The 15,159-nt window shown below is 40.4% G+C and overlaps 1 protein-coding gene across 2 annotated transcripts in view; it reads right to left on the reverse strand.

Annotated features, from left to right (window-relative positions):
• Positions 1-1,829: 1,829 nt before the first annotated feature.
• Positions 1,830-15,159, reverse strand: part of SEMA3D (semaphorin 3D) — a 144,654-nt gene continuing 131,324 nt past the window's right edge. For both annotated transcript variants that reach the window (XM_050892176.1, XM_050892185.1), the window contains 2 exons: positions 14,712-14,851; positions 1,830-4,868 (listed from right to left, as the gene is read on the reverse strand). In XM_050892176.1, the coding sequence (XP_050748133.1) occupies positions 4,455-4,868; positions 14,712-14,851 (554 nt within the window). In that variant the 3' untranslated portion in view covers positions 1,830-4,454. The remainder of the gene's footprint in view (positions 4,869-14,711; positions 14,852-15,159) is intronic.

Genomic DNA, 15,159 nt, shown 5'->3' on the forward strand with positions numbered 1-15,159 from the left:
CAGATGTAATTCCTTAGACCTCCGTGTCTCATCTACAACTATGTGCAAGAAGAACCAGGCCAATATACTCCACAGAACAACACATAGCTTTGGGTGTTTGACTACCAGACTATAAATAGATTATAGTCTACTTAGGCTACGATTCAGTTACAGAAGGATTTTAATGTCTGCTGTCAGTGGAAGCTGAGCTGAACCTTGACTCTTGAAATCACATTTGCCTTTTGCAAATTAATCTCTGTTACAAAATGAACAGAAAATAAGACATTTGTATATGCACTCCTATACACATATGCTCATATGACAAAACATTAGCAAACTCGATTTCCATTAGATGTTATTAAATATTGAGACATTATTATGAGACATGGGCTCATTACATGAATAATGAGTAATAGTAACAAATAATTATTCATTATCTGAAATGTTAAATGCAGATCAATACCCTTAATGGTTAGATTAAAGGGTTCATAACATTTGAACTGTAGGGATCTTCTGATCTCAAAAGCACATGAACCAGAGGAAGTCTGTTGCATAATTACTTCATTATGAGTGACATAAGAACCTGGTCCAAAACCTATGTATGAACTGGAAAGTATTCAGGTTCTTAAATACCTCAAGCAATGTAAGTTTAACTGCTTGGAGAGAAAAGTATTTGCTTATGGCATGAACACACATTCACACCTGTTGTTGGAACAGTTTCCAGTAACGGAACTAGTTTATCACAATAAGTGTTAATACTTTATTCCTTTTTCTGCTAATCCCATTTTCTGGTTTATTTTAACTGACTGCAAGATCGCTACAAAGTTTAGGGCCCTGTTGGGCTTTAAAGCTTATGTCAGTTTTCAGCATTTTTATAACTACAGCTCACATTGTGCTGGTTATTCTAAGAATCTGTTTGAAACCACTTCAGTTCAGTCCAACGCTGACCTTTTGCTGAAGTTGGGTCAATGGAAAGGTTTTGTTGAAGGAAAAGATAACGTATTAATAATTGGACTCCCGGTTGAATGCATATGTAAATAAATATCTATGTTGTATCATGTGCGCTAAGGGATCTGTTTAAAACCTACAGTTATTAAGGTGGAGGCAGCTTTTTTCCACTCTGGACCAAAATTTCGTTTAACTTCATTTTTATGGAGCTCTTGAAGGAGGTAAGGCTCAGTTTCATTTTAACTATGAGCCTGTTGTGGCTCATAGTACAGTTCACAGCAGCCCAGCTGACCCCCAAATCATTGATTTGAAATTTAAGCAGATTTAGAGTTAAGCCTTTAAATTATACAGAAGATGAAATTTTTTGAAAAGAGCGGGATCCTCTCCTGCTATAGTTTCTGGGCTAGCTCATCCTCTGAACCCCTCTCTGGGACTGCAGGTTGTGGAAAGACGCACTGCTCCTCCTGCTCCTACTCCTGGGTTTACATTGCTGAGTCCTGCCTAACAAAACCCTGTCTTACCTCCTGTAGTGATCCCTATCTGTCCCTCTCATTCCCTGGTCTCCAAGGTCCTCTGGCCTCCTTGCATGTGTAATAGCTGCTGTGCATGAGGAGCTGTGCTAGCCCTGCCAGCTATAGCATACATCTTAGCCAGTGTATCAAAACACAGACTTTTATCTATGCAATACTATTAAATATGCTCCCTGTGGTGGCATGAACCCAATATAGCACGCTGGTTTGGAGGTTATTGAATTTATTTCCCATGATGGAAGAGGCCTTATATCTCTCTTGGGGTTTTACGCTACCACTGTACCCCAGACTGATGAGGTCATTTCTTTAAGAAGAATCTCATTGCAACAACGTTTGAAATAAAAGAAATGAAAGTTGTTTTTAAGAGAAATAACATTTTAATTCAACCATTTAAATCTAATGCTCCCAGCACTGAGACCCTTAGTCATCCCAGATTCCTACTAAAGTCAGGGGGGGGGTTCATTTGTAGAATACGTACCCCCAGTGCTGTCTAAACATAAATCAGATGATTTAGTTTTCATGAAGCAGAAAAAACATGGAAGAAGAAATTGATTTTGTTTTTTATGAAGTAGGCAAACATGTGATAAGAGTTGTCTGAAATGCAATAATTCAAGTACTGCGTCACCACCAGGGAGAAGAGCAGGTCCTTTGTCAGTGCCTGCGAACGCAGACCACCTGTTATTCCATAGCCTTGGTGTGGTTCCACTCATTTACTTAGTGTCCAAGTCAGAGAAATGGGACTTTGTGGACTGATAAAAATCTAATAAGGAATAATTGGGCAGGTTCTGTATGGTGACAGCATAACCTTACAGCCAAGAATATTGAGTATCCTGTTTTAGGGTGCTTTATATGTAGTAGTTTAATACCCTCCCATATCTCCTTTAAGTAGTCTTAATTGGCCTTAAAATCAAGGCACCCAAAATGACGAGCCTCTTGTGAAATGCCTGGCCTACATTATTTTGCAGCAAAAACGCCAAAAAGTTCTCTGCGTGTTCTCAAAGTACTGTATGACTGGTTACTACCTTCAGCATCAGTCTCTCTGCTGATTAAAGGTCCTGTGCTGAGAAATTCCCTCCTCCCCACAGATGTATTTTATAATATTTAGCACTCAGTGCTTTACACTATCAAAGCATTGTACGCATGCTATCTAATATCTCCTAATTAACTCATACATCTCCTATTAAAAAAGCATCTAAAATTAATGACATATGGTAACACTGGCTTTTACACAACACATGCAAACTCAGCTTTCGGATTTTACAAGAAATGTGGGTAAGCTGAGATTCCTTTCTGAAATCTGACAAACACTTTGCCATATCTGACTTTCAACAGAGAGGAAATGAACAACGATGCAAACTGGACCTACACAATTATAGATCAGGGACTGAATGCGCACACAAACACCAGCGTGGGCAAGGGCGAATCTACAACTTTCAGAGCCAACGTTTTTGGTTCCTTAATGAGGTGCACACCAATTACACGGGTTTCCCACAGACTTTGCTCTTAAGATCTGTAGAATGCATGAGAAACAAGTAAAGTCTGTCGTTTTGGTATCCATCAAAGCTCTCTTCCATGTGAGGAAGTGGCTAATTTGTCATTTCACACTCAAAAAGGCGTGAAAGGCAAAACAGAGGGAGGTTAGATGGAAGAGAGGAAAGGGGGGCTGTGACTCATGAGAAGAGACAGTAGGCCTGATTTTGAGCTTGTGTTTGTTGCTGCATATCAGGAATAAAATCAATGAAATCACACTGATGTAAAATAGACAAGAATGAGGCCAGTGTTTCTTGCTTATATGGAAAAATTTACACTATTAAAACCAAAATATGAACCAAGGAACAAGGAACATTTTACAAATGAAATTATGGTATATAGCAAATTTCTAACTTACAAGTTTTATTTACACATGGACATCTTTTGTTTTATTTAATTATAATAAAAGTATTAATTCCAACAATGCAAATTTTCAACTTAAAAATACATAAGACCTCTGGGAGAAAATCCCAAAGAATACACACATCTGAGGAATGTCAGCTCTGCATCAAGAGCACTGGTCTCAGCCACTAAATATTCTCCCTCATCGTCTTTCATTTTAGCTTTGTTGTTGTCTTTTATTTTTCTTTTCCTCTGCATAAAACAAAGCTAGCAAAGGGCCAGAGAAACAGCCAGAGTCAAACCTTTGGAGAGATAGGAGAGGTGCAGGCAGGAATCCTATTATTTGTTAATAGGATTTGTGCACGTACCTCCCTCGGACCACTTAGGAAATTTACTCACAAGCATCTCAGTGGCAGTTTCAATTAGAGTCAACATTTCATTTCAGCAGATGGACTGCAAACTGGTGGCTACTCAAACTCTAATGAGTAATGCTCGATAGTTCCCCTCTCTTAAACTATGATTATGCTTTCTCTTTTTTTATGGGGAGAATGAATGTTGTCCCTAAGCCAATACTTAATTTGATTTTTTGCTGTGCCTCTCTGTGCTAGCAAACCCCACCCATGTGCCTGTATACGAGCCCAACGGGTAAATTAGCGGGTATTTTTGCAGATCTGTCACACATTTCTACCATGCTTCTTATTCAGAAAGATGCCAAAGAACTAGAAATACATCTGCCCTCCCCTGAAATGTAACCACCTCTGGGGTGGAACGTGGCAGCAAATATTAACATGGGAACACGGACACTAAATCCTATGTGAAAATTATGCAGGAAGTACAGAATACAACTCACGTAGCCTCAGGCTACCCAGAAATTAGCTAAAAGTGTACATCTTTTCTTTTTAATGAATGCATTTGAAATTATTGCCTGGTGCGTGGTACTCCAATAAGGAACATCTCATTTGGGATCAAATCCCATTGTATAGTCTCATACAGATTAATAGTGATGGTGAGTTATCTGATTTCAATAAGAAGCAGTACTAATTCATAGGCAAGATGCACAAAACCAGAACACAGTATTTTTTTTTTTTCATGGAAAATGTCCTTTCTTTAAATAGCATTTACAAACTACGTAGACGGTGGCCTGGCTGGCTCATGGTGTCTTCGGTTTCGCTTTTTTTTCATCTCCTGCACATGCTTCCATTTGGCACCACCTTTGTTCCGCTGCCGCCGCTTCTCCCGGTGCCACATCTGTTCACAGTATTCATCCAGGCTAAAGCTGGGGCTGCTGACAAGCTGGATGTAGTCCTTGTACCTCAGCCGGGACTCCGTCAGCAAATCCCTCACCCGGCCCTCCTCATCCTCAGTTTTCTGAGTGCTTTCCATTTGCCCGTTCTCAATGACATTTAAATTCAGCTTCACGATGGTATGGACAAAGGTGTGCTCCTGGGCTTTGCAGAAATAGGCTCCTGCATCCCTTCTTTGCAAGCTGCGGATCAGCAGCCCATGCTCTGTTTTGATGATCCTTTCGTCAGCCTTCAGCTGTGGGGTTGGACAAAGAAGAATGCGATAGGTGAGTTTCATCAGCAAAACCAGAACACGTGTCAGTGCTATACTGAGGTGGAGAAAAGGCTCGGCTGGCACACGGCATGCCCCATCCCTCAGGTGCCAGCACACGGTGGGGCATGTGCAGCTGGGACGGATACCAGGAGATCCTTTCAATGTCCGAGTTCTGCTCCTAACTATAGCATCTGTATCACTGACATTTCAGCACGCAGTAGTAAAAGATACATGCTGTACAGCTGAAAGGACAGACAGTAACACTCATCACACCACAATGCAATAAGTTAGACTACATTCTCCAAGGAAGGGCAGCTGTTTAGTGCCACAAATCCCATTCGTTTTTTAACTGCTCTTCTTGAGGTATCTTTAATGCACTCAATATACCAGTGTGCTTGTACATACCTGGAGCACTGAGGCCCTGTTACACTGAAAATAAATACTACTACTGATTTTTAAGTGAAATGCTGTGATTCTGATCTTCTTCAACTGGGTTTTACGAAAGTTGATCCTGCCTTTGGCTCACTGAGACCCAATGAGGTCAGACGAATACAACTGACTACAGTTCTTTTATTGTTAAGATCTGTGAAGAAGAACTTAGAGAAAAAAAAGGCAAACACCCCCCCCCCAAAGAAACGAATGAGATTGCAAGTGAGAGCTGAAGTCTATCAGCATGGAACTGCAATTTCATTTACAAATGGAAATATTTCAAAAAATACAGCATGATGTCACATGTTAAAAATAAGATGTACCTTAGAGTAATAACACTGTCAGGTAAGTTACATATCTGATGATCTGAAAATGATTCCAAAATAACCTAAGTCAAAAAAAAACATAACCCCCTCCCAAAAAAAACCAGGATGGGGCACTGGGCACCTAAGTATTTTTGCAGCTGGGAAACACAGAAGGTAAGTGATTTGCCGAAGACCATATAAAGATTAGTAGCAGAAGTGGAAGTAGAAAGCAGAGCCCTAACTCCCAGTGTCCAACACCAGCATTTCCTTTGAAAATGATCCTGGTCTGGTCCAAAGCTGTCACCTCCCAGGCGTGCTATGTTCTGCTGCCACACAGAGGCTGCAGCACACAACGGCACCGAAGGACCTGGAGTGCTGCTTGCTCAGCCCGCAGCAAAGCCAGGGCCTTAAACGCAGCCTCAGCACGGCTGGTGGCATTGTTATAATGCAGAAAAACTTCAGCACAAGGCTGAGTAGCGGGTTTAAGAAGGGGGGAGTAGGGGCAGAGAGAACCAACACAGAATCTGGAAAATTTCCCAGAGTGCACATCTGACCCTGCAGCAAACTTCAGAGGATGAAGATCAGGGAGGCATAAAGATGACTAAATTAGATTTATTCACAGTGGGTAAGCTACACACTGTTTCTTTATGTAAAAAATCTGCACATGATTCCCTCTTCTACTCCATGGGAAAAAATGTATTCATACATATGATTCTCCATCTGTTATGATTCTAACTCACTAGTACTTTATCATAATAGGGTCTCTTGGAGCAAAGAGATGGATGAGATGACCTCCTAGGGCTTCTAGCTTTACCCTTTTCTAAGTTTCTATGGTAATGACTTTGGAAGGGTTAAATAATTTGAGAGATCATTTCAAGATCACCAGAAAAAGCAATACACGTATATATAACACATGCACAGAGAGAGAGAGAGAGACTTTGGCTTGCTACTGTATCAGCTGTAACAGTCTTCAGTAACATACAGATTAGGTAGGCAGGTAGGTAGGTACGTACATACGTATGTAGGTAGGTACGTAGGTAGATGGATAGATAGATAAGTGGATGGATGGATATAGGCCTGTGTACTACCATTTATCTGACTGCAGCAGAGACAAGAAATCAACTGCTACAAAAGCCTGGTCAGAATGTGGCTCTGGCTGCCTCGTTCTGTGGCCAAGTATTTTTTGGCTCCTGCCACCAGTTGATGGTGATGGGTCAACTCTGAGCTTTAGTTTCCTTGTTTGTAAACTGTATATAAGCATGCCTACTTGGCACCAGCAGGGTGAAATCATACTAATTTCAGGAAATTCCTGGAAAATTGATTGTCCTGACAACAGGTGCTACATGAGCACAAGCTACTTTTGATTTACTACACTGAGTTTAAACCAGAGAAATCATGGTCAAGCCACAAGCACATACACAGAAGATAGCAGGGAGACAGACTAGAAAAGACCACTTATCCACCTCCAGAACCTACAGTATAGGGCAGTAGTCCTCAATTTTATCAGCTAGTGACACTTCATTCCAAGTAAATGTACCTTTCTTACAGTAAAAACAGGAGCATAAAATGTATAAATTAATCCACAAATAAGTAGCTGCAGGCAGAAATATGTCTAGGGCAGGTGCTTCCTTGTGGTGCTGTTCTCCACACAGAGAAGCAGGAGCAGGGGCCAGGTAGAAGTGCTCGGAGGCTTGGCTGTTGCAATGCAACAAGGAAGCCCCTCTTTCTTCTGCCCAGGGTTCATGTCAACATGAAGACCCAAATCTGAGAAATTTAGGGAAAAGGATGGGAAGAAGCAGCTAATTTCCACACATTTGGGTTTCATAAGGCACTATGCAACGACTAAGTTCCCACATTGTCTGAGTGAAAACAGGACGGATCTCTCTGAGCTCAGGGCTTCATGCGACTGCAGCAGTAGCATCTGCCGATCGGTGGCTCTGCCAGTATTGTAGTCTAGAGTGTCTTGACAGCTGTGTACCTCCTACACTTGGAAGATCTCCAGCTGGCTGTTTCGGCTGGCTGGGCGCCAATCCAAAGAGCCCTCACTAGTGATTTGCCTATTTTCAGTGAAAGGAAGGCAGAATAATGGCAGATCTAGACTTGAAAAGATCACTGGACCCCCAAGTCCAGCACCCTGCTACTCATAACTATTTACCATTTGTGTAGCAGCCGTCACTTTCTAGTCGTAAACGTGTTAACTGATGGAGTTGCCCCTCCATCTGCCTTGGGATACCGCAGAGAAAGCTAACAGAGTCTAAATTGGTTGTGTCCCTTAATCCCAGCCCATCACGACTCCTATTTTTAATGAAGCAGCGTTCTTACAGAATGTCCTGTGTTAACCTTGGATATTGATTTACGGTGACTGTCACCTCCTCCTTCTCTGTGCCTTCATTGTTCATTCCTTTCTTATCCTCTGGCAGGATGAAATTATGGCTCCGATTTCACACGTATTGAGCAACACTTCATTACTGTTTTCCCCCCTCACTTCTCTTTTTGGTATCCTGTTTATGTTGTTTTATCCGTAGGTTCAGAACTCTTCCTGTCTTTCCTCTCTACTTTTCCCCCCACAGGGCTCTGGAGTTTCATAAACACCTGGCATTTCATTACTTGGTAGTAGATCTTTAACCTTTCACTTGAAGGCTTAATGTGCTCTTTGGTTCCTGACCTATAGATGTAAAACGTATTTTATTAAATTTTGAGGAGAGTAAAAAGACTAGTTAGATAAAAGACATCATTTTGTTTTGGTTAACTGTGGATTCATTGCTCCTCCCCCCAAGTCATAATCAATAACTCTCCTAAAATATTTGTAAATAGGATTTAACAATTCAGAAGCACAAAGACTTTAATTCATAAAAGCTTGTTGACATGTGCTTAAATTTGAGCATACAATAAAACTTAAACATGAGAGACATAGTTTTGTTCAATAGGGAACAAATTATAAACCACAAAACCGAAGCAATTGATTACTGTTAACTTTCTTTTCTTAGTAGAGTGCTAGCAGATTTTTGACAATATTTTATCAGCAAATTGTACTTTTCGTCCTTCATGATAAGCACATAAGTTTGCCTAAAATTACATTACTTGAATTATGGCACATGCCATAGATACTGGCAATATTTGACAAAGGGAAAAGATCTCCATGCAAATCAAACACTTGATTTTCACAACCCGAATTTAACAATGGAGGAAAAATAGGCATTGCCAATAATGGTGGCAAATCTTTAAACAATCAGTAAGTTGGAAAACAACCAAGGATTTGAAAGTGCTGTGGCACCAGGTTAGGTCAATGCCTTTTGTCCTTTGCTAATGATGTGTTTAGATAGCTCCCTCTTTACAAATAATTCACATGTCAACTCTTTCACAGTTAAAACACTGCACCTGTCTGGGAGAAGAAAGTGGCTTCAAAGCCTGCCTTCCCTCATTAATCAACATGTGAAAAAAATGTTAGAGGTAAAGCTGGACTAATCATGGGTTAGCTGCAACCCCTGAACAAATTGAGAGGGGGAGAAAGGAAAATGAGGAACATTTGCTGAGAATTCACATTTGTCTTGGTTTTTCTGTTGTTTTCTTCTTCATCCTCATCATTTGACTGGAAATAAAGATTACTCTGGGGTTTTTTGGCTTTATTGTTACACATGACTTTGTTTCTCTTGTACTGGGAAAATAATCATTTAACTCCAGCACAGCTGTACTGTTAATTTCTCTTTTCTTTTTTTTTTTTTAACATCTTTCTTTATTTACCAAGAAGCCATAGGAAAAAATGAAGAACGTGTTGCTGGTACAATATCATTATGGAAACGCATGATTCCTATTATTTTCAAGGTGAAGCTAACTTCTTATTCTGAGACTAAATTTTAAACTCCTACCCCCCCAGTATATCTAAATCAAAGCAGAAATGTCACATGCTATATCTCAGTTCAGAGTTACTTCTTTTTTTTCCCCTAGGAAACTCAAAAATATTAGTCTTACTAAAGAATCTCAAGGTATTGCGGGGGGGGGGAAGCCAATGAGTCATATAATAAAATAGAAGAGTGAAAGCATGAAAGCTATAAGTAGTTCCTAGGCTGCAGAATGAATCTCTTCTTATTCTTCCCACTCTCTTGCTCTCTTTCTCATTGACCTAAGGATTCAAACACTGAACTACACCCCTCTAACAGAAGGTACTACTGGAAACTCAGTCCTTGATATATGTCCTCTTCCTTACTCAGCTCTCATCCAACTCTTAGATTTCAGGGCTGGCACTGAATCTGTGACCTTTTTTCACAAGATGCTGCTGACCAGATGTTTGTAACGAAGAAAATTGCCATCGTGATGCAAAAATCTCCAGCCGCAAAAAGACATGGAAACTTATGTCTTGGATAAACTGAAAAATGTCTTCTCAGTCTGGCTAAAATGTGGAATGGAAACAACATCTCTTTGCTCCGATGGGGGAGCTAGGTCACAGTCTTGTGCCTGGCAAGATGTCCTGTCCAAGAGTGGGTCAAACTTTTGTACCTACCAAACCATCAGATGGTCATTAAGGTGGGTCTGTCAGAAAAACACAGCTTAGGGCTGTGGGGTAGGAATATGGGGAGTGAGAATGGCTAAAGAAGAAACTGGAATGTTCTCCTGCCTCTCAGTGGATTTATTTTCACTCCCAGGTATGAATAGAGCAGGAAGGAGAGAGTTAAAAGCGATCTGCACCTATTCTGTCACTTCAGACCATATGGTTTGTTCTGTCCCCTGCAAGGGGAGGTGGCAGCTTGGCAGACCTGGAGCCACAGGAGACTCAGGGTGCAGTGCAGCCTAAAGCAGGGGGACTAATACTCTTCAGAGCCATGGGGCACCAAAACTAATGGCTTTGTAGGAAGCCATGCATTTGCTTTTTGCAGTCCTGACACCTATTATATACATAACATAACACATAGGAATTTTTTTGAGAAATAAATAAATGTCTGTTTTAAGCTTCAGACAACTTCAGCAGTTTAAGACATTACAAACAGATGACGTCTCCACTTTTTTTTATGAACTCCAGCCACTGAAACGCTCTCCCTCTTCTCAGTGACTAACCCTGCACGCACAGGAACAAACATGATCAATTGCGTGAGTAACACTAAACACAAAAGCACTAGATATTTGACTCCTGACCTTAAAACGGCCCCAAACTACAGGGAAATGTACTCCCACTGGCAGCAAAATGACCTGGTGACAGCTTCTGTACCACAGGAGATCCTGTCCCTCCCCACAGGTCGCTCTGTCTGGAAGTCACATTCTGAACCATGACCCTAAGGGTGAAATGTCGGGGACATCCTGCTGGGTCAAACGCTTCCCATCTAGTCTGGATTTTGCCCTTTTCCTTCCCTCAGGAAGCTGTAGTGCATGTCCGGGACACTACATAGCCATCTATTTGTAAAGCCAGGTTTAAAGACTTGCTGAGACATTACAGTTACAGCCCTGGAACTAAAAGTCCGTAACCTAAGTTCCAGGTGCACGGAGTCATTTGCAAAGCATGGTATCGTCATCACAATAAGTTACACCACTAAGACGGGCACTACAATAACGCACAGTGTTATTTGAGAAATCTGCTGCAGGAAGGGAGAGAGAGAGCAGAAAATATAATTGTAACGGGAAAAGTTACGGTAAGGCATTGGCTGAGTAAAGATCAAGCTACACATTAAATATGACCACACTGTTTCTGTGACATATGGTATTTTTGTCGAATTGAAGTACTTTGAAAAGAAAGTCAATTACTCTGCCAATCTTTGGATTTTCTAGGAAGGCCTCCAATTAGGCTCTAATACCAATGAATTCATTTTCACTGATAAGTCAAATTAGAAAACCTGAAAATCTCAATTCTTGGATCCCCAAATTAACAAGCGATTAACATTTCAACCTTATTCTGTCTAATAGGAGGAGTGATTGTTCAGCATCTCTACAGATCTGGTCATTTATTTAGGTAGCCATATATGAAATTAGGAATTTAACTTTAGGTACATGCATTTGAAAACGTGACATTTCTAGATTAATATCTTTATCTTAAAAAATAACCAAAAAAGTTTCTTTTTTTTTTCTTCTAAAAATGGTATCTCCAATACAAGATGTGAAAGCTGCGTTTGCTCAGAAAGAGTTCAAGTTCTTAGGACCCTGGAACTAACCTGGGTCAACATACTAGAAATTCTGTTACTATAAGAATTTTCTGACAGGAATCAAACAAAACTAATAGCTATACACCGTCTTTAAGCGATCTGATTGTGTAATCATCAATGTGTGCATATGCATTTATATAGGCTGTTATCTTGAAAGACGGCAAAAAAATGAATTAAAAAAACCTAACGAAACTACCCCAAGGAGTTGCAGAACATGTGCTCCAACTTCTGTTTTATCAAAGCTAGATCACAGAAACACTGCTATGGCTTTAGGGACAATATGTGGTAAAAAGCTATTTGCCTACTGTTAGCATTCATAATGTAGAAAATCTGTTTGCAGATTTCTCCTTCAAATTTTCTTCTAAATTTGCCTCGAAGATTAATCTAGCCTTTTAGCAAAGCTTTACTTTTCTTATACAAACAGATGTCAGACTGTTTACACAGAGCAAGCCCAGTAAACATTGCTGTGGAAGGCTGCTAATGTGCGAAGATGTATGCCGTGTGCTTGCTGGAGCTTCAAATGCCATCACACATATGCATGCATTCCCTTACTCTCTCTCAATGCGCACATCCTTGGCATGTCGGGCAGTCCTGAAGTATTGGACATCACCATGCCTGGGTAACTGGCATTTGGCCCAGAACAAGTAGCAGGGGCCAGGTCACTGCCACAATGAGCCTTTTGGAAATAAAAAGCGTGGTAAAAAATAATATAGCCTTAACTTAGGCTATGCTATATAGGTTAGCCTGCCCAAACTTCATTCAAAAGTTGGTTTGACTTGCAGTTTGTTCTACAATCAAATAAGAAAGCTTGAGTTTGGCTTCCTGACCTTCAGAGGCCTATCTGAACCTGTGATTTATGAGAAAATCAACTGGGTTTTTTTCCCCAAATTGACACAGATAATACTCAAAAGCAACCCTTCAAAAGAGGCTTTCAAATCTTGAAAGTGTGACTTCGTATGATACAGAAATATTACTTTATTCACAGGGAACTGGATGCTCTACACAAAGTTTGTAACTCTTTTTGAGAAGCTCAGGCACATGTTACAGTTGCAATACATTATTTTAAAAAATGATTGAGTCTCCTCAAAACTTGACATAACTTCCTGTTCAGAAAAAAGAAAACAGAAGAAAAACCCCCCACACAAAAAAAAAGCCAAACCAAAAACCTGTTAACTATCTGCTTAAATTTACTTAAAAATGAGTCCTAAACACAGGGTTAGAATTCAGCAAGTACTTTACTTGTTTCCCTGATCAAATATGTAAGTGCATTTACAAACTGCTGCCTTAGGGAAGTAGAGCGCAGAGTCTTCTGTACAGGACAGTTAAAGGTAAATCAATTAAAGCACAAACAATGAATGCCCATAGGTCTTTAAAGGCTGATACACTTCTAACTGGGTTTTCACTTCAACCACCTGTGGCTGAGAGCATGCTTGGCCAGCTGATCAGAAGATCACATTTTTTTTTCCAAGTATGGGCTGTAATGGAAATTAGAGGTGGTATTTCAAACCAGTAATCTCTTTCTTTTGGTGTTTAGTGCATGTTGTGGGAAGCACTGTGTCTATAAATTAATGAAGTTTTTATTCTCAGCAGAGGAAAGAATCTTTGCCAATCCAAAGCATGAGTAAGAGAGGGGGAGTAAATTAAAAGTACTGCAGTGTCATAGTCAATATACAGCCTTGTGCGTTTTTTTGTCTTATCTGGTGGAAAATCAGAAGTGCCTTGTATCCCCTTACTTTGGCTTTCTGGGCCAAGACATAACTGGGGTTGCAATTTTGGGACTACTGCCATGAGTCACATCTCACCCAGAGGTGATGCTCTCACAGGCACCTGCCCTGGCCTGCATCTCCCCAGCCTTTAGAAAGAACCAGCACATTTTCTGCACTCAGAAAGTCTCATAGGATGAATTATCATTGAGAGTGGAAGACTGGTTGAGTGTTTGTTAGTTTCTGTCATTTAAACTAATTTTTGTCTCGGATGAACATTTAACAAAAAAGCATATCTAACACCTAACAGCTCATTTGAAAGGGCAGTTCTTTTCCCTTCTCCTTCCCCGTTGCCATGGTTGCCATCACAGCAGGACTCGGCCTCAGACACAAAATCACTCATGTGAGAGAAAGGCTATGATAACTCCTGAGGTTTGAAACTCACTCAAACCCAGTCCAAATCAGTCCCAGCACATTGACCTTTTGGGCACGTCAGAGGGTCCCTTTGTCGCTAGCTCAGAGAGGAATCAGCACAAAATTGTGCAGGGCGTATGTGGGGACCTGGAGGTTTCTCCAGGGCTTCTCCACCAGTGAGGACCCCAAACCTTCCTCCTGCAGGAATTAAGGGCCATCACAAGTCTCACCGCTTTCTACTCCAGATGCAAGGTGCAATTCTTTAACTTGACATCTCTGCATCAGCACAGAGTGCCATTGAAGAAAAATTCTCAGACTCCACTAACAAGAAAAAAAGCAAATAAAAAGCTTTTTACTGCACAGACCATTCCTTCTCTGGGGAGAGATGGAGAGAAGCAGCAAGCCATATGTGCAATTCTTAGCTACACTGCTTAACATGATAAGGGAATGCAATCAGACACTAAATGGAGCAGAGCTTTTATTAAAACAAAGAGCTTTGAACATACTTTTACCTACAGAAGTAGTTGTTGTGTTAATTACTGGACAAAAGGGTTTTTTTTTCAGTATTTAAATTTTTTACCACTATTTAAAGCCTAAATTATCTTTTCTTCTTTTTTTTTAACAGAATGAGCATGTAAGTCAAAATAAATATCTAAATCTACGTATAACACAGTGCAAATGGCTTCTCTCTTCCCCACTGCATGCCCCAAATGGTGATACCAGAATGCTATGTGATACCTAAGGTGAGGCAATGAAAAGTAAAACATCGACTAATCCCAATAACTCCTGCCTTTCAATGTTCAGCTGAATTCTCTATAGACAAAACTTGCCTTGATGACTATAACTTACCTCTTCTCGATGTTCTTCTCCAGAGCGCTGAATATACCACCTAATAGAGGCTTGCTGGGACTTAGGAATACATTCCAGAAAAGTTGAATTAAATTCAATGCCAAAAATCACCTTTTCATCAGCAGTTTCATGACTAATGCCTGGAAAGCAAACATGGTACAGGAGATTAACCCTGACCTGGTTTTTAAAGCAATGGGAAAATAGCCTGATTCAGAACAGATGCTATAAGAGTGAGTGAATTATAAAAAAAGCAAAAGGAAACTTAACTTTTAGCTTAAACTATAACTATGAGGATTTAGAGGCGGCTGCTAACCTTCCTTCAGTGCAACTGTTTTTTAAGGAGGTCAATAAAATCTGTATCATGAGCTTGCTCCATTTTAAAGTTGAGGCTTTCACCTTTGAGGAATTTAAAATCTGACCTGTATTGTTCCTTTAAGTAACGCAACTA

This window comes from Gymnogyps californianus, chromosome 1, assembly GCF_018139145.2.
Source record: "Gymnogyps californianus isolate 813 chromosome 1, ASM1813914v2, whole genome shotgun sequence".
NCBI lineage: Eukaryota > Metazoa > Chordata > Aves > Accipitriformes > Cathartidae > Gymnogyps > Gymnogyps californianus.